The sequence below is a fragment of the Bos taurus genome, chromosome 13 (genome assembly GCF_002263795.3).
Source record: "Bos taurus isolate L1 Dominette 01449 registration number 42190680 breed Hereford chromosome 13, ARS-UCD2.0, whole genome shotgun sequence".
Lineage (NCBI taxonomy): Eukaryota > Metazoa > Chordata > Mammalia > Artiodactyla > Bovidae > Bos > Bos taurus.
Genome location: NC_037340.1, coordinates 40,479,853 through 40,506,728, shown reverse-complemented (window position 1 = coordinate 40,506,728; position 26,876 = coordinate 40,479,853). Strand labels below are relative to the sequence as shown.

General features: G+C 41.7%; 1 protein-coding gene across 4 annotated transcripts in view; it reads right to left on the bottom strand.

Annotated features, from left to right (window-relative positions):
* The window catches only part of KIZ (kizuna centrosomal protein), a 93,212-nt gene extending 76,722 nt beyond the window's left edge, over positions 1 to 16,490 (bottom strand). For 3 of the 4 annotated variants that reach the window (XM_059892557.1, XM_059892558.1, XM_005214341.5), the window contains exons 1-4: positions 16,333 to 16,490; positions 8,653 to 8,715; positions 6,467 to 6,620; positions 1,595 to 1,687 (exon numbers count right to left, since the gene is read on the bottom strand). In XM_059892557.1, coding sequence (XP_059748540.1) covers positions 1,595 to 1,687; positions 6,467 to 6,620; positions 8,653 to 8,715; positions 16,333 to 16,439 — 417 coding nt within the window. In that variant the 5' untranslated portion in view covers positions 16,440 to 16,490. 4 annotated transcript variants of the gene reach the window in all.
* Between the last annotated feature and the right edge of the window lie 10,386 nt (positions 16,491 to 26,876).

Genomic DNA, 26,876 nt, shown 5'->3' with positions numbered 1-26,876 from the left:
GTAACATGTTAGGGGGTTGGCCGCTATATGTCTCTTGCCCTAATGTTAAATATGACTGAAAAGGAAACTGTATAACTATACATAAGGTAAGGAATCAGTTGTACCAATAGAAAAAAAAAAATCTCCCGTTTTACTTAAGTACCATTGACACTGCCATACTAACAACGTGACTATCAGGAACAGCACAGAAAGAACAAACTGGATCATAGATTTAAAAACATGTCAATTATTTCGCGACCAAATGTCAAACAGAAAGACTGCCTGAATGGCTCAGAAGTCTATCACATCACACCACATTTGGTGTACATCTAATGGCAAAGAAGTCATTTATCATTAAAGGCCTTTTCATATAGGTCAAGGTTGCTGGGGCTTGGTGTTTTGTATCCTACAGTTTAAAGAATGCTCTAAATTCTAGGTTTTTTAACTTTTTAATCTTTAGGAAAGAAAACTAAAACTTTCTATAAACTCAGATTAATGCCTGCTAATGCACAGAAAAAAAAGAAAAACTAAAACCTTGCTCCTACTATAAAAACAAAATAGTGTGGCCTCTGTTTCTTTTCTGATAAGAGTCTTAAATACCAAACAGTTAACTGCATAATAACATTTACTGGCAGCCAGGCAGCCTGCTTAGCAGATATATAAAGCAGGTAAAAGGAGAAAAAGTTAATTTCTTGGCTGAATGATTCCATCGGTAGCTATAGGGCAAACCTGAAAGTCTTTTAGTAAAGTAGCAGTTGATTCTTCTATCAATCTGTAGCACACATACTCTTCCAAGGAAAGCATTAAATATGAAAATCATATCCCGTTATCATCTGTTTCCAGCTTTCAGCCCAGGAAGCTTTTCTTAATGAATGCTGCAGCCTAAGGAGCAAGCACGCTGTTGGCTTCTCTGAATAATGGAGTGATGCTCCCGGTTTTGCTTATTACAATATCGACTTGCTGAGGGGGTTTCACACATAGTCACAAGTGACTACTCTTGCCAGCATGCTCCAAGTTATTACAAGATGTTTTTAGACATTTCATCTAAAAGAGCTTTACTGCTTTTAGTGAAGAAAACATCTATGGTCTTGAACAGAATCATTTATATGGAGATAGGGAGGAGGATTAGAAGCCTGCATTACGGCAGATACATAGCAGAATTTATTTAAGTATTCCTTGCCGTTCTTTTTTGTCTGCTGCTGAGATATGCAATCCTTTCTTTCCACTTTATCTATGAAAAGGTTAAAATGTACAAAATTATGTATACAAAGAAAAGCAGCAAAATGCCCATTTTGTTTACCGCTCATTTAAAACATTTCTGGAATGAAGAAAAAAGCAGCTACAAAGCATTATAAAAACACAATTTCATCTGCTGACAACACTGAGGTTTTCTTTGGGCTCTATCTCTTTTGCAGCCACAGTGACTGCCTTTCGGCAAGTTTAATTGAATTATACACTAAAGCCATACTCTATAAGCAAATGTCTTTAAACAATCACTTAGAGTGTAATCAAAAAGATCTTTGTAACAAGATGATCTTATTTAAAACAATATCTTAAAAGATGAACACTCCAAAAATCCTCTGTTAACAGAAAGTTTATCATTTTAACTTACTACCTTTTCTTTGTCTTCATCTTTCAGTTCACCTTTTTTCCCCAGGCTATCTTTTGAGAGTAGCTGCATCTTCTTAATTTGAGTCTCAAATTCAATCTAAAAATAAACAAAGTTTGATTTTGTGGAGGATATTATTACAACCAACACCTGTCCATATTTTTCAGTCTTTACAACATACAAGGAACAGTGAAGAGACAGTAGAAGCTGATACAGCTGAGAAATTTAGCTTATCTTAGAAACCACACAATTTCACAAACAACACATATCAAGAGCTGAATTCTGTAAAATGTTATATATTTTAAATAAAATAGCATTGATGGAAGTTTTACTTAGCCTTTCATCAATTCAGGAAATAAAACCTTGATGATATTAAGCTACATGAAAATCCAGTTATTTTATCTTGAAAGTAACACATTAGATGATGTTCTCTGAAAAGTTCTGTCCTTAAAAAGGGAAAAGAAAGCAATCCTACTGATTTCTTATCTGAATGATATCTACACAGTATCCCGGTCCTATTCATCACAGCCACTGAAGGTATTATTTGCTAGACCATCAACTGGAAACACATGCCATTTCTCAGGGATACACATGCACTGTGGACCTCTGTGATCAGCACCGCAGCCATCAGGTTTATTCTGGCCCTAATAACGTAGAGATGTCAGTGTCACTGTCACGCTCCAACTGATGAAAATGACTCCATTATGAAGTGACTTTTCCTTAAAAGCAAGGCATAAAAAGCTTTGTTCAAAGTATAATAAAACTTTGATTCATATGTTAGTAATTAAAGCTTTAAAAAGCCCTTGACTATGGTCATCACAGATAATTTTCCATCACAGAACACTTTCCAAATGAGGCAGTGATGCTCTGCAATTAGAAACACACCTATAAGATAATAAAATTAGAAAACTGTTTTCTCAGTTCTCAGTCTAAATACAAAATGGGCCCAAGTTTTTGTTTTGACACTCAAAAAGTGAACAGACAATAATAACCAAAATTGACTTGTCTCCCTCAAAATATCTTAAAACGTATTACATGATGCCCCATTTTTAGTAAAGTTAAGCAGGGACTTCTTTTTTCTCTATCACAGTGCTATTAACACAATAGATGGCAGTAATGTTATAAAGAGATACCTAATTAAATCAAAGTTTCATAAGGCCAGTAAAAATGACAAAATAAGCCAAGAAAAGATAAAGAAATAAGGCAATTAAGAAAATCCAGTTTACTTCTTTCTGTTCTATATCTACTCTTTTGAACTCAACAGATATTTAATTTTTAAGCCCAAGAGCTTTAAGCAGGCATCCTCTACAAATGCCAAGAGAAAATATCTTTAAAAAGAGATGAGAGGTGGTTTACAAAATAAACACCAAAAATAAAGAGGTTTATTAAATAATAAGTCTTAAGCAAAAACTCTTTCTTCCTATGGCTTACAAATGTTTTCTTATGCTCAAGGATTTCAAGGGGAGGAGACACAGGACCAGATGGGGACTTGCTCCCCCACCCTGGGGACCTTCCCTGAGCCCTGTCATGCCAGCCCCGTGCCTGGCACTTGAATGAAGGAGGCTAAAGTGGAGGCTGGCAATGCTCCTCATACGACCCCAGAAGCTTTCTGGGTGCTCCTAGGTTCCAGCGACCCTGTCTCTGTGCTGAAGGCTCCTCAGCCCTTGGGGAGGCTGCTCTGCCCACAAGAGCACATGGGTAATGAAACCTCACCCTCTGTACCCCTCCTCCATCAGCCCTCAACCAGTGATGCTTGGCAGCCGGGAGCTGCATCTCCCAAATGCTCTGAACCACCCGGTGGAGCGTCCCTGTGGGATTAATCTCCATGTGCCGACTGGAGCTGACTCAACACCCCGTTTCGGTCACCTGTTCTTCCTTGTCTCAGCTACCCACCTGCAGCATCCTTGCACTTCCCATGAAAGCCACTTACAGCCAGACCCTGTCTCAGGATCAGCTTCAGAGAAAAACCAAACAGACAAGACCAAAGGACACCTGAGGAAAATGCTAATGACAAGCTGCCACGGTGGGGAGTGGGGGTTGGGGGAGAGGATGAAGTGGGCAGGAGGGGTGGGGCATGTCTTCACAGCACCGCTGATTCTCTGGTTTACATTCATGAACGGAGGCTTAAGCACTCTACCTGAATGCTGAGAGGGGACAACCTGAAGGGCTGTAGTCAAGACTATTAGTTGAGCACAGCCAACCTCCAAACCTTGATTTCTAAGTACCCCTCTGCACTCAAAGGGGTACAGAGCTGCACTGTGAACTATACTCACAGCTCCTCACATAAGAGCCTAATTCCAGGTCTGAGGCAGGGAAGCAGAAGGTAAACCTGGAACATCCTGTCAAAAGGACAGGAAAATGTGAAGAGCAAAAGAATAATTACAGTAACTGGTAATGTAATGATGAAATAAAAATTCACAAGCCCACAGTGAATTGTGGGAGGGAGAAGGAGGAGGAAAGGAAGGTCTTCTTCATGAAATGCCAGCTAATAAAGGTATTGATAGAAGATAAGATCAAATCAGAAACATTTCACAACTTCCACTATAACTGATTCAGGCACCATTAATGGATCCTAAAACCACTAGGCAAAAGGCTGCTGAGAAACAAGGTATTCCCAAGATGCCAAGCCACCACTCTGCAGATTATTTACTAATTTTCAAAGCAGAGAAAGGTACCTTACGATAGAGAGACCTAGAGACTGCCGTATTAACCAAGACATCAAACTCAGCCTCGCTCAAGCAGGACCACCCGACATCATAGCTCATATACCTTCTGACTGGATACATCAGGGTGTATATAACTTCAGCCATGACTATTTAAATTTAACTAACACCAAAACTCAGTCCTCAGTGTCCCAAGCTACATTTTAAGTGCTCAACAACCGTGTATGGCTAGTGGCAACTGTATCAGACAGCATCTATAGGGAGAAGGTTCCCATCGCCACAAAGCTCTACTGGGAGGTGCTAGTCTAGGCTGAATTTCTAGTTCACAAGAAATACAGGGAACACTACACAAGTTAAATGACACCACAAAGAAATAACAAGTCAAATTCAGAATGTAAGTCATCCTAGAAACAACTGGCCTGCCTTCTTCAAAAAGTCAGTATCATTTGGGGGAAAAAAAAAAGGAAGAGGGGTAGGAGACCAAATCAGATTAACAGATTAAAATAGAACACAATAACAAATATAACATGTGAGCCCTGGTTGGCTCTTGGTCTGGAAAAACAGACTTTTGAAGAGAACTGCAGAAACTAAAATATCAACTGAATATTAAATATTATGGAATCATTAGTAATCTTCTTAGATGTGATAATGGTATGATTATGGAGAAGACTGTCCTTGTTTTTAGAGAATCCACACTTAAGTATTTAGGGGAGAAATGTCATGGTTTCTGCAGCTTAAAATAAATACACATACAGAGACACAGGCCAAGCAAATATAGCAAAATATTTATAACTGTTATAAATATTTATATTTATATCTGGATAGATTACAAGATGTCAGTCCATTTAGGTTGCTATAATAAAACAGTACTGGTTGGGCAGCTCATAAACAATTGGAATTGTTGATGAGTTGTGGAGGCTGGAAGCCAAGATCAAGGTGGCCTTCTGGAGAGAGCCCCAATCCTGGTTCAGGGCTACCATCTTCTCACTGTGTCCTCAGGTGGAAGGGGCCAGGAGTGCCCTGGAGCCTCTGTTATGAGGCACTAATCCCATTCATGAGAGCCCCACCCTTGTGACTTAAGCACCTCTCAAAGGCCCCACCCACTAATAATACACTTTTGTGGGGTTAGGATTTCAACATATGAATTTGGGCAGGCTTACACAAACGTTCAGACCATAGCACGAATGTTTATTATAATAATTATTTTCATGTATATTTAAAACTTCTATAATACAAGGCTAGGGGGAAAGTTCCGGAGAAGGCAATGGCACCCCACTCCAGTACTCTTGCCTGGAAAATCCCATGGACAGAGGAGCCTGGTAGGCTGCAGTCCATGGGGTTGCTGAGGGTCAGACATGACTGAGCAACTTCACTTTCACTTTTCACTTTCATGCATTGGAGAAGGAAATGGCAACCCACTCCAGTGTTCTTGCCTGGAGAATCCCAGGGACGGGGGAGCCTGGTGGGCTGCCGTCTATGGGGTCGCACAGAGTTGGACACGACTGAAGTGACTTAGCAGCAGTAGCAGAGGGAAAGTTCAAGAGGGAAAAAAAGGAATGCTGAAGCCAACTTCTCCTGTAACCGGTGAGCAGATGGGTTAAGTCAGGTAAAAGCCCTGAGCAGCACAAATAGAAATGAAGCCTCGCCCTCCACGTTTGGCACAGTTTGTCAAGCAGCCTAAGGGAGTGGGGAGCCAGGGTGAGAGATGGCAGGGAAGGGGAAGCTATTCTGACTCTCAGAGTCGATGGGCATGAGGACCAACTCCTTGGACCAGTTCTCCCCCTCAGTTTCCTCCTGACACCTGGCCTGCCCAGAACAGAGGGGCCCACACCAGAGAAAAAGAACCCTCTGAAGAAGGAGGCAGTCTCTGCAAGGTATCCTGATGATGCCAAGAGATACCAGGTACCGGGTGAGGGGCCAGGTATGGCTGGTGGCCATGCCTGTTTAAGTTAACCACTTATATAGTATAACAAAGCACAGATATTCCAGTAAGTCAACTAAAACAGAAATCTGAGAACATGCAATTTCAACCTGTCTGATCAAAATGTGGCCATATGGTAATAAATTCCTGGAAAAAACTGACAGTTAATCTTCTGGATAAACAACCTAACGTTAGTGACTGTCACAGATCTGAAACTTATTCTCGCCAGTCCCAATCTTAGCAAAAAAAGACAAGAAAACAAAAACATAAACAAAAAACAGTACAAAACACCACCTTCAGTTCTTGCAGCTTCTCTAAACTTGCAGTAATGTTAGCTTGGATCCGCTCGAACTGCTTTAAATATTCTTGGTTTCGAATACGAGCATTCTTTTCTGATTCACATATTTCCTTCAGGTACTTCTTTAGTTTTATATACTTCAGCTTAGCTCTAGAAGAGTAAAAGCAGATTTTTAAACAATGGAGTTAGACTTGGACAAATCTAAGGATTTGCTTTAACAAAACTGTTAATGAGACAGTGTATTCTAAGATATTTTACCCAAATGCTGCAGCCCAAAGGACAGAATGTATATGCATCTTTAGAGAGGAAATTAATGCAACATCACTGAGGTATCACCTCTAGGCATAACTCTCCTGAGAAATGGACACAAGACCACATTACACCATTCACACATATTTACATGGATTTCTTTCTCAAAATTAAGTGTGGTGTCAAGAGCAGGGTCTATGTGGCCCTGTGCAGGTAAACAGCCCATTACATTCTTTTATGTGACAGCTTCAAAACTACCTGTTCATGCTGCTGCTGCTAAGTTACTTCAATCGTGTCCGACTCTGTGCGACCCCATAGACAGCAGCCCACCAGGCTCCGCCATCCCTGGGGTTCTCCAGGCAAGAACACTGGAGTGGGTTGCCATTTCCTTCTCCAATGCATGAAAGTGAAAAGGGAAAGTGAAGTCTCTCAGTCGTGTCCGACTCTTCACGACCCCATGGACTGCAGCCCACCAGGCTCCTCCATCCATGGGATTTTCCAGGCAAGAGTACTGGAGTGGGTTGCCATTGCCTTCTCCTACCTGCTCATATAGAAACAGAATCAAACTATACACTATAACCCATAAACATTTTAAAAAATTTAGAAATTTAAAGTGCTCCAAAAGGTCTCATTTAGATATTTTAAATTTTTGTTAGAAACTGCAATAATGCACTGTATTATGAAAATATTTTATAATAGCAAATGGATTGTAACTCTGCTCAAATTGTGAAGAAACGTTTCAGTTCAGTTCAGTTACTCAGTTGTGTCCGACTCTTTGCGACCCCATGGACTGCAACACACTAGGCCTCCCTGTCCAACACCAACTCCCAGAGCCTACTCAAACTCATGTTCATCAAATCCACCCAACCATCTCATCCTCTGTTGTCCCCTTCTCCTCCTGCCTTTGATCTTTCTCAGCATCAGGGTCTTTTCCAATGAGTCAGTTCTTTGCATCAGGTGGCCAAAGTATTGGAGTCTCAGCTTCAGAATCAGTCCTTCTAGTAAATATTCAGGACTGATTTCCTGATGGACTGGTTGGATCTCCATGCAGTCCAAGGGACTCTCAAGAGTCTTCTCCAACACCACAATTCAAAAGCATCAATTCTTCAGCATTCAACTTTCTTAACAGTCCAACTCTCACATCCATACCTATGACTACTGGAAAAACCATAGTTTTGACTAGATGGACCTTTGTTGGCAAAGTAGTGTTTCTGCTTTTTAATATACTGTCTAGGTTGGTCGTAGCTTTTCTTCCAAGGAGCAAGCGTCTTTTAATTTCATGGCTGCAGTCACCATCTGCAGTGATTTTGGAGCTCCCCAAAATAAAGAAATGTTTGGAAACTCCAAAATGAAATACCACATAACCCTGCCTAATATTTTGTTGAAAGGTCAGCTATAATAATTATGCCTTAATCACTCACAGATGCACCATGTTTAAATTGTGACCCAAAAGATAAGACTACAATGTATCTTATTTTTAAGATATTTAAGCAAAATAGATTCCTGAAATTATACAGATACCAAATAATGAAAATATAATAATTTTTAAAATCTATTTTAATCAAATTTATTCTTATACTTGATAGTGATTATATGAAATTACAGTGTTTACTTGAAACATTTACACATCAAAAATAAGGAATAATAACAGGACTACAACTATGGTATTTGTAACATATATTAGGGTTAAATTTTGATTGTTGTTTAGTCACTAAGTCATGTCCGACTCTTTGCAACCCCATGGACTGTAGTCTGCCAGGCTCCTCTGTCCATAGGATTTTCCAGTCAAGAATCCTGGAGTGGGTTGCCATTTCTTTCTCCATGGTATCTTCCCGATCCAGGGATCAAACCCAGGTCTCCTGCACTGCAGGCAGATTCTTTACCATCTGAGCCAGGCAAACTGGTCTTAAAATTTTCTGCTGTCATATCTTACCTGCATACATCAGACTGATGATATTCATAAAGTTTCCTTTCCAGGTCCAATCTCTTCTTTTCGCTATAATAAAGAAGTATTTCATGAATAAATTACACTGGTCAGTAACAGGCAGTCAAATTTAGAACATGATCTCCTTTTTGAAAATGCTTCTCTGGTCTGAAGTGAAAAGAAAGTGAAAGTCGCTCAGTCATGTCTGACTCTTTGCGACCCCATGGACTATAGCCTCCCAGGTGCCTCTGTCTATGGAATTCTCCAGGCAAGAATATTCGAATGGATAGCCGTTCCCTTCTCCAGGGGATCTTCCCAACCCAGGGGTCGAACCCAGGTATCCCGCATTGCAGGCGGATTCTTTATTGTTTGAGCCACCAAGGAAGCCCAAGAATACTGGAGCCTATCCCCTCTCCAGGGGATCTTCCTGACCAGCTGAGCTACTAGGGAAACCCTCTCTGGTTTAAGAAGCAGAAAATGCCAGCTGCATGTGAAACTCAAGACACAAAAGAACTTAGCAGTCACTAGGCAAGTCAAAAAGCAGAAAGGACACCAGTATGAAGCAAAAAGAACAAGCTTTTCGAAATAAATGTGGAAATGCAGTGAGAAAAGCCTGGAAAGCAGGTTCATTCACTCCGCAAGTGTTATTTCTTGAGTGCCTTCATGAGCCAGGCTCTGCTCTAGTCCTGGAGATTGACTTGGTGAATGAGCCAACTAAGGCTCCTACCCTAAACCAGTGACATTCAAGAGGTAAGGACAGACAATACACAAGATAAACATGTAAAATACAACATGGCCAGCATCTCTGAGAGCTACAAGGATTCCGCCAGGTCTAGACACGAGGCTACCCTAAAACCATCCTGGACTGCAGGTTGGGGGCTCATTCTGTTTTCCACCAGATGATCCTGGGCAGGACCTCATGGCTGAGTCAGGAAGGGGTTTCTGAGAAGCAGACCTGGCCTCATTCACGTTTAGGGGAGACCAGGTCCCTGACACCATGACTGTGATCTGGGGGTGTTTCCCTGTATAACCTGTAAACACCATCATGATCGGTCACTGACTGCCATTCCCAGGAACTATGCCACGCAGGCTTCTGAGCTTTCTGATGAGTGCTGGCAGGAAGCTGGAGGACAGAGCGGGCATGCCCACCTGCACACCTGGTCTGGTGAGAAGCAGGGGAAACTGGGCAGCAGAAACGGTGGCAGTGGCCAAAACCCAGGGGCTGGAGAGGAAAACCACTGGACAGGAGGCCATTCCAGCCTCAAAAAGAGCCCTGGGGAGGTTCAGCCGCAGACTCTGCTCCATGACCACCAGAGTAACAGCTTCAACTGAAGCCATGCTGCTAATTTAAGCTAACATTAACTAAGGGTGAAAAAGAAATCGTATAATGTCTTAAAAAAAAAAAAAAGACTGTGAATCAAAGACAAGGATTCCGGCAAAGGAAGGGTTCAGTGGCTCCCTGTGGGAAAGGGCTGAGGCATGGTCACTTGGGAGCCCTTGATTGTTAGTTTCTATTTTCCTTCAGTCATTTTTTTCCCTTAAAACCCCCAAAGGTTATACTGTTAGCTTTATTATAAGTAAATTTCTCTGCTCAGTGTAATCTAGAATGAAAACCACTGTTTAGCCAAAATTCTTTTAAAGGGAAAATGGTGTCCAAAACCCAAACACCTAATCTCTGCTTGTGGAACACAACCCATTCCTTAGCTGGGAAGTGCCTATGTTTAAAAAAGAAAAAAAACTTGTAGAATCACCAGTTTTAAACTAGTAGCTTCAAACAGATCTTTACTTTCTCATTACTAAGAGTGAACTTGAAGTAAATATGGCATAACGGCTTCCATGTTAGAGATTTTTATTCCCTAAGATTTCACAATCAGTATGATAACAAGGAGTGGCTGACTGGACAGTGTAAGCAATTTAACACTAAATGACGAGGGCAGAGGGTCCTTAAACATGGCTATGACTTTTGTCCCTGATGTCCTTCTTCAGGCCTATTGTGCTCCTGCCAGTAAAGCGTGATCATTGTCTGTTTGCAAGGAACCATCAGATGGACCCAGCTGGAGGGTTATCCTCTGGGATGAGAGGTGTAGCCTATGAAACTGCGAGGAACACGAAAGACAGGTCAAGACAGGGGAATGTGTCCAGACTGGGAGAGGCTGGAGAGACATGTTAACACAGGTTCACAGGTGGAATCCTGGACCAGGAAAAAAAAGGTGTTAAGACAGCTGCTGAAATTTGATTGGAGTTTGTGGACTGGTATATGGATGTTAGTTTCCTGACAAGAAGGGTTATTTGGTAACCGTGTCAGGGGCATCACATACCTGCCCTTTTCAAATGGTTTGGACAAGTCTCGTGCTCTTAGACAGGCAGACAGACAAATAGAAAGGGGGAAAGAAAATGAAATAAAAAGTTAAGAGTTGAGAGATCTGGGTGAGGGGAATACTAGAAGTCTTTGTCCTATTTACCTGCAACTTTTCTGTAAGCTTGGCCTTGTTTTAAAATAATTTTAAAAATTCACCCCTCACATGGAAAAGGACCACAGTCTTTATGGAAATCCATCAGCTCTCAAACAACCAGTTCTTTTCAATAAAGAATGTAAAACTTCCTCATTTCTACTCTATCTTCACTACACACAGACATCCACTGGTCACACTTCTCTACTCTAACACTTCAAAAACTGAAAAATCACAGTCAAACACCTCTTGGCCTTCTAATTCCAGACAAAATGATGCTGATCTCATTACCTCTTCCTCACAGGCTCATTTTTCTGAACACATCCACACGGCAGCACTCCAACACTGACTTTCCTATCTGTTCTTCTCAATCTAAGACTTAAGATATTTACCCCAACAAAAAAGCCAGAGAAAGGCTTATTGGGAGGATCATCTTGCAATTTCTGCACCTTAAATCTCTATTTCAAAATCTTTAAATACCCAGCCCTGGGATGTATATTCACAGGTCCAAGTTTGCATCACCTCATCCTAGACCTGACCTTTTGAAGTTTTACACACCTGGGTGGTCCTCAAAGCATAGCCACCAGCTTTAGTTTTCTCCTTATAAGCCACTTGTTACTCTGTTTTTGTCTCAATACCATCTTCAGCTTTACTCAACAAATATCGCAGCATCAATTTCTGGACTATTATGGTATCTCACTCTGAATCAATACCGGCACTGAAAAAACTGGGGTTGGTTAATAGCCTTTCAAAGGGATGTTTTTATATGATTTTAAGAGTCGATTCCACATTCATGTTGCTACCATGCTTGTGGCACTAGATACATTGTAACAAATCACTGCATCAAGCTCTTTTAGATTCAGTGACTGGCCTTCATCACAATGAGGAGAAAACACCAGAAAACACCTTAAACAAAAAGGAAAAAATTCAGAATATAAAATTACATCTATATGTGACAACAGCTAAGACAATGTGGGTTAAAAATATACCACTTACGAAGTGGACTGCCAGGAGTTGGTGATGGACAGGGAGGCCTGGCATGCTACAGTCCACGGAGTCGCAAAGAGTCGGACACGACTAAGCAACTGACCTGAACTAAACACTGCGATGGCCCACCTCTTAAGAGAACTGAGAAAAGACAAGTTGTTTTTCTCTTTCATTCCCAGGACATTTCCAGACTGACAAACCAGCTGTGACTACCTGCGGTTGCAGACATCAAAACAGCTCCAGTTTTAGGAGACAAAGGTCCTTACAGTCACTGGGATTGATCAAACAAACAGGTACATCCAAACACTGAAATAGGATATAGACAATAATATTCATTGCTCATTGCTTTGCAAAACTAACAGCTTTCAACTTTCTTTTACTTTAAGGCTCACTGCTCTCAGTTCAGTTCAGCTGCTCAGTCGTGTCTCACTCTTTGCGATCCCATGGACTGCAATATGCCAGGCCTCCCTGTCCATCGCCAACTCCCAGAGTTTACTCAAACTCATGTCCACTGAGTCAGTGATGCCATCCAAACATCTCAATCTCTGTCGTCCCCTTCTCCCACCTTCAATCTTTCCCAGCATCAGGTCTTTTCAAATCAGTCAGTTCTTCGCATCAGGTGGCCAAAGTATTGGGGTTTCAGCTTCAGCATCGGTCCTTCCAATGAATATTCAGGACTGATCTCCTTTAGGATTGACTGGTTGGATCTCCTTGCAGTCCAAGGGACTCTCAAGAGTCTTCTCCAACACCACAGTTCAAAAGCATCAATTTTTCAGTGCTCAGCTTTCTTTATAGACCAACTCTCACATCCATACATGACTACTGGAAAAACCATACCTTTGACTAGACACACCTTTGTTGGCAAAGTAATGTCTCCGCTTTTTAATATACTGTCTAGGTTGGTCATAACTTTCCTTCCAAGGAGCAAGCATCTTTTAATTTCATGGCTGCAGTCACCATCTGCAGTGATCTTGGAGCCCAAAAAAATAAAGTCTGACACTGTTTCCACTGTTTCCCCTTCTATTTGCCATGAAGTGATGGGACCAGATGCCATGATCTTAGTTTTCTTAACGTTGAGCTTTAAGCCAACTTTTTCATTCTCCTCTTTCACTTTCATCAAGAGGCTCTTTAGTTCTTCTTCACTTTCTGCCATAAGGGTGGTGTCATCTGCATATGTGAGTTATTGATATTTCTACCAGCAATCTTGATTCCAGCTTGTGCTTCTTCCAGCCCAGCGTCTCTCATGATGTACTCTGCATATAAGTTAAATAAGCAGGCTGACAATATACAGCCTTGACATACTCCTTTACCAGTTTGGGACCAGTCTGTTGTTCCATATCCAGTTCTAACTGTTGCTTCCTGACGTGCATACAGATTTCTCAGGAGGCAGGTCAGGTGGTTTGGTATTCCCATCTCTTGAAGAATTTTCCAGTTTGTTGTGGTCCACACAGTCAAAGGCTTTGGCATGGTCAATAAAGCAGATGTTTTTCTGGAACTCGCTTTTTCGATGATCTGATAGATATTGGCAATTTGATCTCTGGTTCCTCTGCCTTTTCTAAATCCAGCTTGAACATCTGGAAGTTCACAGTTCATGTACTGTTGAAACCTGGCTTGCAGAATTTTGAGCATTACTTTACTAGCACGTGAGATGAGTGCAATTGTGTGGTAGTTTGAGCATTCTTTGGTATTGCCTTTCTTTGGGACTAGAATGAAAATCAGCCTTTTCCAGTCCTGTGTCAACTGCTGAGTTTTCCAAATTTGCTGGCATATTGAGCGCAGCACTTCTACAGCATCATCTTTTAGGATTTGAAATAGCTCAACTGGAATTCCATCACCTCTACTCGCTTTGCTCGTAGTGATACTTCCTAAGGCCCACTTAACTTCGAATTCCAGGATGTCTGGCTCTAGGTTGGTGATCACACCATTGTGGTTATCTGGGTCATGAAGATCTTTTTTGTATAGTTCTTCTGTGTATTCTTGCCACCTCTTCTTAATATCTTTTGCTTCTGTTAGACAAAACAGAATCTCACTGCTCTACTAGACAAAAAAAAAAATCTCTGGCCTTACTTTACCTCAAAGCCCCTATCTCTGGTGATGAACATGTCAGAGAAGCTGAATGACCAGCTCAAGGTCACATAACTGTTCATGGACTAGAAGCTTGGTTTCTACATTTCTCTTGCAGTTTTCTCTGCATCCAAAGTTATTTGCCTCTGTGTTTATTACCTATGCATTAGAGTTAGTTAGGGACTTTTTAAAATGAAAAATGAATACACACAGTAACAGATTTGTACTGACTCAAAAATGAAAAAAAATCTCCCAAGGCAGAACCATGAATAAGCTATAAAGCATGACTCAGATTCTTCATATAATTTCAACAGCCTCACCTTGCTTAACAGTGCAACCATTAAGTATTAAACATAAAGTGAGTAATAATCATTACACAGTTATCATACCATAAGGACTATAAATGGCCAGGTGTTCTGAGCACAGGAAACAAAAATGATAACTCACAATTAACTTCGTTTTTGTTTTTTTAATGCTATCATTCAAACTAGTAACATTTTAAAATTAGAACCTGGGTTAAGGGGAACTTCCCTGGTGGTCCAATGGTTAAGACTCTGCACTTCTAATGCAGGGGTTGCGGGTTTGATCCCTGGTCCAGGAACTAAGATCCCACATGCCACATGGTAAGACCAAAAAATTAAAATAAAAATAAAATTAGAACATGGGTTAAGAGATACAAATAACTCAAGGCCTGTGGTAAGGAAGCCACTCTTTTAACAGAATAGAGTCAACGAGCCCTTTAAGTGTATGATGCACAGAGCAATGTTTTGTCCCTTAATTATCAGGTGTGTGCATTTAATACCATTTTTGAAATATCATGATGCCAGTTTTCCTGATTGACCAGAAAATGGTCACTATTTAGTGGTAAATGAGTGGCTACTCAGTTCTACATAACACATTCCCAACTCCTGGACACTAGCTGGTTGACTTTGGACACCAGCTGGGGGACACTAGCTGGCTGACACTTCTACTCATTCAATAAACATGTATCCAGTCCCTCTGCCATTTCAGGTACTCTAACATGAGCCGAAGGTCCAGCTCTATATGGCTCCTGTCCTCTTGGAATTCTCAGTATAGGCAGGATAATGCACCTGATGCATTACCTAGAAGTCTTGAAGAATGCACATATGTCAGGAATTGGTTGATTCATACTTGGCACAGGGAAGGCACTACAAGAACTGAATTTTTTTTAAGTTGGAGGAGAGGTGAGTGGGTGGGTGGGTGTGCAGTGGTATGTCAGAAAGAAAACAAGACGTAGAAAGATTAAGAGTTAAACAAAATAAATAATAATAAATTAAAAGGTGAGGAAGATTAAGGAAGCCTGTTGCAGATGCTCTATAAATAATCTGATAGGAATTAAATTTAGCATAGGATGAATACAATTCCTTTTCAAAACCAGTAACTTCTGCCTTTACCTTACATGTAACTATTGTCATTTCAGAATCATCACTGCGTGCAGCACCCCTCTTCAGTAAAATGACTCTGTAACTTTTAAACACTCATTAAAAGTGCTATTTATCAAAAGATCCAAAATTCTATTTCCTTTCTTGTTGACTAATGAGATTTCCAACTCCAATTAACTTAGCAGCTAAATAATAGCTTCAACAACCAATCTTTTATGTAGATATTTGTAGTAAATTGCTTTGTAATTTTCTCTCTTTACAGTGATCAAGCGGTTTTCAGTGATTCTCATCTTTTCATGTCTTAATCAACGTATCACGAACCATCTTAAAGTTGGGACTTCTCCCGCTGGAAATCTGGCCCTGTAAAAGTCTCGTGCATTTAAACAGGGCGCATGTTTGACAAACACACGCACACACACACACACACTCTCCCGCCTGCGTTCCTGGGCTTGTCATCACCGAGGGAGCGCGGCTGTCAGGGCGTGATGACAACCTGAAGGGCCGGGGAGGGGAGTGTGGAAGGGGACCAGAGAAACTCACACGCTTTGATTAAGAGTGACAGGCAGGAGACTCCGGCTTTCACTCCTGGGCGCATCCAGGGACATTCCCGCCGGGGACCTCCCACGGGGGGGTGGAGGGCAGTGTCTCCGGTAAACTCCGTCCTCCGGGAGTTTGGGGGACAGGGCTGGTCTGGACTCCAGCCCAGGGGAACCGTGGTCGGGGGCGGGGCTCCCGTGGACCCTCGGGCCGGCTGACTCCCCGCCCCCGCCCCAGCTAGGCCGTACCTGTTCCGCAGCCCTTGCTGGAGGTGGGCCACCTGCTCATAGTAGTCGGGGCTCGGAAGCGCGGAAGCCCCGCGCGTCCCACCGCCGCGGCCGCTCCGCTCCGTCATGGGACGGTTGAGGTCCTGGTTGTCCCAGGCGACAGCCCCAACATGCACCGCGAGCCGACACGGCGCCCGGACGCCGCGCAGGGGGCGGGGCTCGGACCGTGGAGGGGCGGGGCAGACGGCCTCGGGGGCGGGACGCCGTTCAGAGGCGGGGCAGACGGCCAAGAGGGCCCGGGCGAGGAGCTGTGGAGGCCGGGGCACACGCCTCGGTGTCGGGACGCCCTGCAGGGGCGTGACAGACGGCCAAGAGGGGCGGGGCGCCCGGGAAGAGGGCGGGCCGAGTCTGCGTACGGATGGTGGAGAGGCGGGCTTGTAACTTGGTATCCAAGGCCTCACTGTACCACCCCTACCCAACCCCTGCCGCGAGACTGGGGCTTTCCTCTCCTCTAACCGTTCGGAGTTCTTGAGGGAGAGACCCTGGCCCTCCTTCGGGCGGGGCCCTTTTCTGAAGGCCAGGTCTGAAGATGACCCCTGATCCTCGCCCCTCCACGGTAAAGAGGATGGAGGCTGGGCTAGAGTAATCCCGTGATGGGTGTGTTTTGCGGGGGTGGGCATCAAACTGCTTTAATTTGACTAGGTGCATACACTCCTTCCCTCCCTTCTTCCCAGAATTTGCTGAGTGTTGGCATCCCTAAGGGCGCAGCGGGTAAAGAATCCGCCAGCCTTGCAGGGATCCAGATTCGATCCCTGGGTAAGGAAAATCCCCTGGAGAAGGGAATGGCTACCCCTTCCCACTTTCCTTTCCTGGGAAATCGCATGGACAGAGGAGCCTAGCAGGCTGTATAGTCCATGGGGTAGCAAAGGGTCAGATGGGACTGAGTAACTAATACTCTTTTTTCACTGAATGGCCTAGTGGCTTTCCCTACTTTTTTCAATTTAAGCCTGAATTTTGCAGTAAAGAGCTCATTTTCTGAGCCACTGCTGCTGCTGCTGCTGCTAAGTCGCTTCAGTCGTGTCCGACTCTGTGCGACCCCATAGACGGTAGCCCACCAGGCTCCCCCATCTCTGGAATTCTCCAGGCAAGAACACTGGAGTGGGTTGCCATGTCCTTCTCCAATGCATGAAAGTGAAAAGTGAAAGTGAAGTCGCTCAGTCGTGTCCCACCCTCAGCGACCCCATGGACTGCAGCCTACCAGGCTCCTCCTTCCATGGGATTTTCTAGGCAAAAGTACTGGAGTGGGGTGCCATTGTCAGCTGCAAACATAATCTGATATCCATGTATAGAGTCATCTCTTGTATTGTCGGAAAAGGGTGTTTGCTATGATCAGAATGTTCTTTTGACAAAACCCTGTAAGCCTTTGCCTGCTTCATTTTGCCACCCCAAAGCCAAACTTGCCTGTTATTCTAGATATCTCTTGACTTCGTACTTTTGCATTCCGATATTCTGTGATGAAAAGGAAATCTTTTTTTGGTGTTGGTTCTGGAAGGTGTTGTAGGTGTTCATAGAAGTGGTCAACTTTAGCTTCTTAGGCATCAGTGGTTGGGGCATAGACTTGGATTATTGTGTTGTTGAATGGTTTGCCTTGGAAATGAACTGAGACCATTCTGTCATTTTTGAAGTTGCATCCAAGTACTGCGTTTCCAACTGTTGTTGACTACGAGGGTCAACTGTTGTTGACTATGGACTTGTTGACTACTCCATGTCTTCTGAGGAATTCTTGCCCACAGTAGTCATCTGAAATAAATTTCTGTCCTTTTTATTGTGCTGATTCCTAAGATGTCAATGTTCACTCTTGCCATCTCCTGCTGACCACACCCAATTTACCTTGATTCATGAACCTAACATTCTAGGTTCCTATGCAATATTGTTCTTTACAGCATTGGGCTTTGCTTATCACCACCAGACACATCCATAACTGAGCGTCGTTTCTGCCTTGGCCTAGTCACTTCATTCTTCCTGGGGCTATTAGTAATTGTCATAGCTTTTTGCCTTTTCATACTGTTTACGTGGTTCTTGCAGCAAGAATACTGGAATGGGTTGTCATTTCCTCCTCCAGTGGACCATGTTTTGTCAGAACTCTTCACTATGACCCGTCTGCCTTGAGTGGCCCTGCATGGCATGGCTCATAGCTTCACTGAGTTACACAAGCCCCTTTGCCATGACACGGCTGTGATCCATGAAAGGGTTTGTTCCCATACCAGCACTTAAATGCAGAACAAAATATGAAAAAGACAAAATGCTCAGTCCTTAGCAACAGTGTTCAACCCTGACAGTAGAACCCTGTTACTTGAAAGTCTGTGCTGCCCCTCAGGCTGTGGCTAAGGCTGCAGGTTACATTAATGTTTGGTAAAGAGGGGAACTTGCTAGCAAGTTGCTTGCAAAGTTGACATTTCTGCACAGAGCTGGGTGGACAATACTTCATCTGGGACTCTGGAGCCTGCTGCTTCTTCCACTGTCCAGTTGTGTGACCACGCACAAATCACCTCTTCACGTTCAGGGTTCCTCATGTGTAAAACTGGGAGGCCGTTACTGCAGGATCTGCCGGTGTTGTTTCCATAATGATAAGATTCATTAGTGTGTATGAGTGTTTAGAAGGGGGCCCAGGACATAGGAAGAAGAATCCATTTTTATCATTATCATCATCACTCATTTGGGGGAAAACTTCCTGAAGAACAATAACCGTTCCCTAAAACCCACAGAAAAAAAGAAGCTGTAGAATTTCTTTAGTCTCTTATTCTTCACTTCTTTTGTGTTTTTTTTCTCAGCCATTAATTTCACTTACTTGTGTGACAGGTGTGACTTAAACTAGGAAATAAATCACCAACAGAAGAGATGGACCATTCAAAGGTCTGCAAGGAAACCCATAAAAGAGGGGATATATGTATACGTATAGCTGATTCACTTTTCTGTGCAGTAGAAACTAGCACAACATTGTAAAGCAATTATACTCCAATAAAATTTTAAAAATAAAATGATGGTGTTACTCAGCCTCCTTTTCACATATGTTAGGTCCAGAGCAAGAGGATGCATGGAGACCTTCATGCCATCTGTCCAAATATTAACCAATTATAAATCAAGATGACAAATTGTAGATAAAATATGTTCTCCTACCTTGTCCAAGGTGGCTTCATAAAAGGGAGAATTCCTGCAGGGTCTTTTAATCCTTAGAAAGGAGCTTAGGCCCCTTTGACCAGGAGATGTCAGGGTGGTGGACACCTGGAATATGTCCTAGAAGGGTGTGTGTATGTGTTTATGAGACCTCCAGGAAAGCATGTCCCCTGGCCCTGGGGCTTCCTCACCTTGGATGGAGTGGCATGAACAGACAAAGGCCAGAGCAGGCTCTGTAACATATAGAAGCCAGAGCAGGGGCCTTCTGCCTGAATCTAAGGGTAGTACTGAAGTTACTTTTATTTAGTTGTTAGAGCAAATCATTATACCAAGTTGATCCCATGGTAGTGAGCAAAGGTTTACCTTACAAATTTTACTGCAAACAATATTCTACTACAACCCTGGCAAAAAACAAATGCATGTTTGACAATACTCTATGTAGGTCCATCCCTACCAGTATTAGTTTTTCAAGGAAAAAAAAAATCCCCAAACAATATAATTAATTACTTTCAGCAAATACACAGAGTAAGCAGATTAAGCAGTCTTTTAGCATCCCAGATTTTTATTAGGCCATTTTAGGAGTCTAAATAAATACAATTAAACAGTTAATAGATAATTCAAAATCATTGTAATTTGCATTCTTGGGCTGATTTATTAATGACATATGACAAACCTAGGTGCGGGATCTGTTTATTAACAATAACACCTAGCAAATTAAATGAATATTTTTAGAGTATTTATGCTAAAATTATGCATTCTCAATGGTGACAGACCTTTAATATACCGTTCTTCACTTTGAATATTTAATTTTCTGGAGCACTCTCCTTTACTATTGCTCTTAAGTCCCTTTATATTAGGAGAGCTGATTTCTGTAAGCAGCTCTGCTCTTAGCTTATGTGGATGACAGGCCATCATGTCTTCCTTGATGGGCAAGGTTTCTTACAAGCCACAGAACGGCTTGTTGGAAAGCCACAGAATTTGTTAGTTGGAAATTAGTTGAGGAATGTAGCCTCAGGTTCTTGTTTTTCAGAGGAGGAGAAAGGTATGGGTTAGATAAGGGACTTGGCAAAGGTGATGCAATCAGTCACTTATGTAATATTAATGAGCTAGTTCCAAAGATGGTTCCCTAATAGTCCCATTAAGCAAACAGCAAAAAAAGCCACTCTCTAATCCTGCTAGTCATATGGATCTTAGAGTGACTCTTAGGAAGTTGCCGTTTTTGTAGCTCTGAAACAGTTGAATCAATGGATGGAAAATTGATTTCAGAAATATGCTGAAATTAACATTATACATTTTAAAATGTGAACACCATGCAAACATTTTAAAATTAAATTCTCTGTATTTGAGTCAATAACTGCTTGGACATTATATTAGTTTCCCAGGGCTACCATGATAGAGTACCACACACTGGGTGGCTTAAATAGCAGAAATTCATTGTGTCATAGTTCTGGAAGTCAGAAGTCTGAGATCAGAGTGTTGGCAGGAATGATTCCTTCTGAGAGCACTGAGGGAGAATCTATCCCATGCCACTCCTCTAGCTTCCATGGCTTGCTAGCCATCTTCTGCATTCCTTGGCTTGTGGATGCATCACTGAATCCCTGCCTTTATTTTCACATGGCATTCCCCCTGTGTGTATGTGTGTTTCCAAATTTCCCCTTTTATAAGGATACCAGTCATGTTGGATTAGGGGCTCACCTTCCTCCAGTATAACCTCATCTTCACTAATTATACCTGCAATGACTCTACTTTGAAAGAAAGTCACATTCTTAGATACTGGGAGTTGTGACTTCAACATATAAATTGGGGGCATGGTTAGACAATAAATGATTCAACCCATAACAGACATGAACACAAGAAAGTATCATTTTGCAATCACTGCACAGTCTGTAAGTAGAGATGACTCAAAAAATAGAAAGTGGGAGAAAGTCCACAGCATCACATATATGTGTGTGTGTGTGTATGTGTGTGTCTTTAGCCACTATATATATATTTATGTCTTTAGCCACTCCTGCCACTAAGTGCATACACCAGTGCAAACCCATGAGAGTCCTCATTTAAACCCCATGAGAGTCCTTTGAGTGCCTTGCAAGTTTAAGCAACTGGCCTAATATCACACTGCCACCATGTTCTTGGCCAGTTAGTGGTAGTGTCGAAATTCAAACACAGACTCTTTCAATTCCCAAGTCTATCCTTTCTTAGCCTCCATTCTATATGGCCTTGAAACTCACATTAGTTACTGATCTTTTTTTATTTTTCTTGAAAGAGATGTGTAAAGAATATACTATGTGACCAAGAAGAGTTTTTATATATACATAGTTTATTCTTTGGGAAAGCAGTATTCCTTGACATAGAATCGTTTCTTCTACATACTGTGATAGATCACTGTGTGGTTGCCATTGTGTTAATTTTCCTCCTTAGCCTTCAGAAAGACTACATTTCTCATTCTTTCTAGCAGTGCGTTGGGTCTATTTGACCCAATCTGGGCAATAAAACTGAGCAAAAGAGATGCAGCCACTTCCAGACCTGAAGATCCTGTACTATCTTCCCCACTTTTAACTAGGTGACCAGTTGGATGAAAAAAAGAGATCAGAGGCCCTGGAAGAAGAGTGAATGGCTATAAAGAGCATAGGACTATAACTTAGGCAAGAAGTAAACCTTTATTGTGTTGAGTCACTGATCTTTTGGGGTTGTTTGTTTCAGCAGCTAGCATTACTCATTCTAACCCATACACAAACATTCCATATGCAAGAATTACACAGATGCATCAAACTATCTTTCTGCAACATCCTCAATGAGAATTTATTGAGAGACCTTTGAGTGCTCTGCAAGTTTAAGCAACTGGCCTAACATCACACTACCACCATGTTCTTGGCCAGTTGTTGGTAGTGTCGAAATTATAAACTTGTGGTAGTGTCAAAAAATAAAAAAAGATCAGTAACTAAGATGAGTTTCAAGGCCATATAGAATACTGCTTTCCCAAACAGTAAACTATGTATATATGAAAACCCTTCTGGGTCACATAGTATATTCTTTACACATCTCTTTCAAGAAAAATAAAAAAAGATAAGTAACTAAGGTGAGTTTCAAGGCCGTATAGAATGGAGGCTAAGAAAGGAAAGACTTGGGAATTGAAGTGGCAGTGTGATGTTAGGCCAGTTGCTTAAACTTGCAGGGCACTCAAAGGACTCTCCGGAAGGAAAAGGAGATGGCAAAAGTAGAACTCTGAGATTCAGTGAGAGTCAATGTCTGAGGAGAGAGGCTTAGATAGCAAAGGCAAAGCTAGAGTGAATAAACATTTAGAGCAGCTCTGCCTATTGGGACCTTTGGCAATGATGGAAATGTTCTACTCTGTACTGTCCAGTATGGTAGCCACCAGCCACATGTGATTATTGAGCACATGAATGTAGCTAGTGCAAGCCTGGGACTGAAATTTGAATCTCATTTTATTTTAATTTGTTAAAATTAATATTTTAGGACCGTGTATCTGATGGCTTCTACACAGAACAATGAAGATCTAGAAATAAAGTAGAAAGATGGTCAAGCATGGTGGGGGAGAGGTGGAGGTCATAACTCATCAGGAAGTAGGAAGTAGAAGGAGAGATGCCATCCTTGGTGGTAGGTAATAGTGATCAAGAGGGGAAGTGTGGTCATTAATTTTATGCGTCAACTTGGTTAGGCCATCAGTTCAGTTCAGTTGCTCAGTCGTGTCCGACTCTTTGTGACCCCATGAATCGCAGCACACCAGGCCTCCCTGTCCATTACCAACTCCTGGAGTTTACCCAAACTCATGTCCATTGAGTTGGTAATGCCATCCAAACATCTCATCCTCTGTCATCCCCTTCTCCTTCTGCCCCCAATCCCTCCCAGAATCAGGGTCTTTTCCAATGAGTCAACTCTTCGAATGAGGTGGCCAAAGTATTGGAGTTTCAGCTTCAGCATCAGTCCTTCCAATGAACACCCAGGACTGATCTCCTTTAGGATGGACTAGTTGGGTCTCCTTGCAGTCCAGGGGGCTCTCAAGAGTCTTCTCCAACACCACAGTTCAAAAGCATCAATTCTTCGGTGCTCAGCTTTCTTCACAGTCCAACTCTCATATCCATACATGACCATACATAGCCTTGACTAGACGGACCTTTGTTGGCAAAGTAATGTCTCTGCTTTTTAATATGCAATCTAGGTTGGTCATAACTTTCCTTCCAAGGAGTAAGCGTCTTTTAATTTCATGGCTGCAGTCACCATCTGCAGTGATTTTGGAGCCCCAAAAAATAAAGTCTGACACTGTTTCCACTGTTTCCCCATCTATTTGCCATGAAGTGATGGAACCAGATGTCATGATCTTAGTTTTCTGAATGTTGAGCTTTAAGCCAACTTTTTCACTCTCCACTTTCACTTTCATCAAGAGGCTTTTTAGTTCCTCTTCACTTTCTGTCATAAGGGTGGTGTCATCTGCATATCTGCATATGGTTAGGCCATAATGCTCCTTATTTAGTCACATACCAGTCTAGATGTTGCTGTGCATGTATTTTTTAGATTTCAATCTGAGGATTTTGAGTAAAACAGACTGCTCTTCATAATGCAGGTGAAAGTGTTGGTTGCTCAGTCGTGCCTGATTCTTTGCGACCCCATGCACTGTAGCCTGCCAGGCTCCGCTGTCCATGGAGTTTTCCAGGGAAGAATACTAGAGTGGGTTGCCATTTCCTTCTCCATTAATGTGGGTGGGCCTCATCTAAATCAGTTGAAGGTCTTCAGAGAAAAGATTGAAGTCCCCAGAATAAAAAGGAATTCTGCTTCCAGACTACTTGTGTTCAGACTCAAGACTGCAACATTATCTTCTGTTGTTATGTCCAGTCTGCAGGCCTGCCCAATGGACTTAGCTCTTTCTGGTCCCAATAACTGCATAGGCCAATTCCTTAAAATATGTTAATCTCTCTCTCACTCTGTCTAGGTACAGATTTAAGTGCACCTTGGAGACATTGCAAGTTCATTTCCAGACAACCTCAATAAAGCAAGTATTGCAATAAAGCAAGTCAAACAAGTGTTTTGGTTTCCCAGTACATATGTTTACACTTTACTGGTCTATTAAGTGTGCAGCAGTATTGTATCTTAAAAAAATGCACATACCTTAATTAAAAATATCTTATTGCTAAAAAAAATGCTTGCCATCATCTGAGCCTTCAGTGAGTCATAATTTTTTTCAATAGTAACATGAAAGAACACTGACTGCAGATCACCATCAAAAATATAATAATTTAAAATTTTGAAATATTGAGAAAATTACTGAAATTTAACACAGAGACATAAAATAAGCAAGTACTACTAGAAAAATAGCATGCATAGACTTGCTTGGTGCCGGGTGCCACAAATCTTTGATTTGTGAAAAACCCAGTATCTGCAAAGTACAATAAAGTGAAGCACAGAACAATGAGGCATGTCTGTGTATCTATCTACCTATCTATCTATCATACTGGGTCTGTCTCTCTGGAAAAGCCTGACTAATTAACACAGCAATATATGAACTTAGGAAGAGCATTAGGTTCTAAGGCATTAGTAGTAGCTAATTTGAAAACAATAAGAATTGTGTTCAAATTCCAGTAAAGAAAACATAGATCTCATTTGACTTCATATCATGTCAAACAACAATTAATGTGTAAGTCTCTAAATTATGTAAATTCTATGGAAGCTAAATAACAACTGAAAAATAGAATAACAGAGTGACTGAATGGCTGTACTAGAGACTTGTCGCTTAAAGGAACTGGGCTCCCTCTGCCCCATAGCCCTTCTGAACCTAGAGTTTCCCTGAAATCCCTGAATTTGTGCTTCCATGAGGTTTCTAGGATCCTCCCATTGTTGACAAAGTAGTCATCAGAGGTGATAGATTTGGAATGACAAACCCTGCACCATAGGACTGAATGGTGGCTTGGTTCCACCTGGCTGAGGATTATCCGTATTCCTGGTTGTGCATGTGAACTATCTTTGAATCCTGAGAATCTCCTTAAAATTCATTTGGTGGATTTCATAATTGTATGCCACTTAGATGCACTTCTTGCCAAGGTTCAACAATACTCCTAACTACAAGGATTGGAAACAAAGGGATGCGCTGCTCTTAAAACTCAAGACAGGTTGAAACCAAAGGATTCTCCATAATAAATACCATTGAGTTTGATGACTATGTGATCGTGTTTACCAGGTGACGGGGCACTGGGTGTAGAATGCTCTACTCTTCATATTGTCTGCAATTATCCATGGCTTGTGTCTCTGTAGAAACGTCGGCTTTATTCATTCCTGGGGCATCTGGATGGTGACTGGCACCCAGAACACCCTCCCTGAGGCAATAAACACTTGCTATTGTGTCCTAGAAAAGACACAGAATACAGAGGCTGAGGGTTTGGGCTCCCCTCTGTGCTGTATACTATCACCTCCTCTTACAAGCTGTGTGACCTTAGGCAGCTTACTTAACCCTGCTGTACTTCAAATTCCTCATTTGCAAAATGGTGATAGTGACAGACTCTTGAGAGTCCCTTGGACTGCAAGAAGATCAAACCAGTCAATACTAAAGGAAATCAACCCTGAATATTCATTGGAAAGACTGATACTGAGGCTGAAACTCCAATAATTTGGCCACCTGATGCAAAGATACGGCTTAGCAACTAAACAACAACTGCTTCCTATCAGCTATGCAGCTCTGTGACATTTCTTAACATCTTAAATACTTCACTTTGCTGATTTAAAGTGAGAGTACTGAATTTTTATTTAATAAATTTTATAATTTAATAAATTTTATAATTTAATAAATAATAAGCTAATTTATAATGTAAAAATAGCCTAGAAGTAGACAATTAAAAATTAAATTCTACTTTAACTTTTATTGAGTAAATAATATATTATGTATTAAACAGTTTTACTTAATAAATAATAAGTTATTAATAAATATGTGTTTGATAAGTAATAAATTGTTTATCAGAAAATTCTGCTTAATAAATAATAAATTAATACATAGTTTTATTTATTAGGGCTTCCCTTAAATAATTTTTATTGATTTCTTTTATTTATATGTGTGGCAAGAGGGAAGTAACATTTGAGAAACTCTTAGAACAGGCTTGGCCCATAGAAGATATTCATTAAGCAATGGTCCCCACATCTCTTAGAGGACAAAGAGCATTCCTACTTTCCTAGGACTTTCCCATGTCACCAAAGTGGAATGGCGACTGCTTCAATTTTTTAGTGTGTGTGTGTGTGTGTGTGTGTGCGTGCGTGCACTGGTAAATAGCATCATACAATTCAAATGAACAGAGGCTCTTCCTAGCTGTTTACGTACACCATCCCCATTTTCCAGACGAGGAGTCTGAGGCACAGCAAGGGTAAGCCATCCAGCCAAGGCCACACAGCTCAAG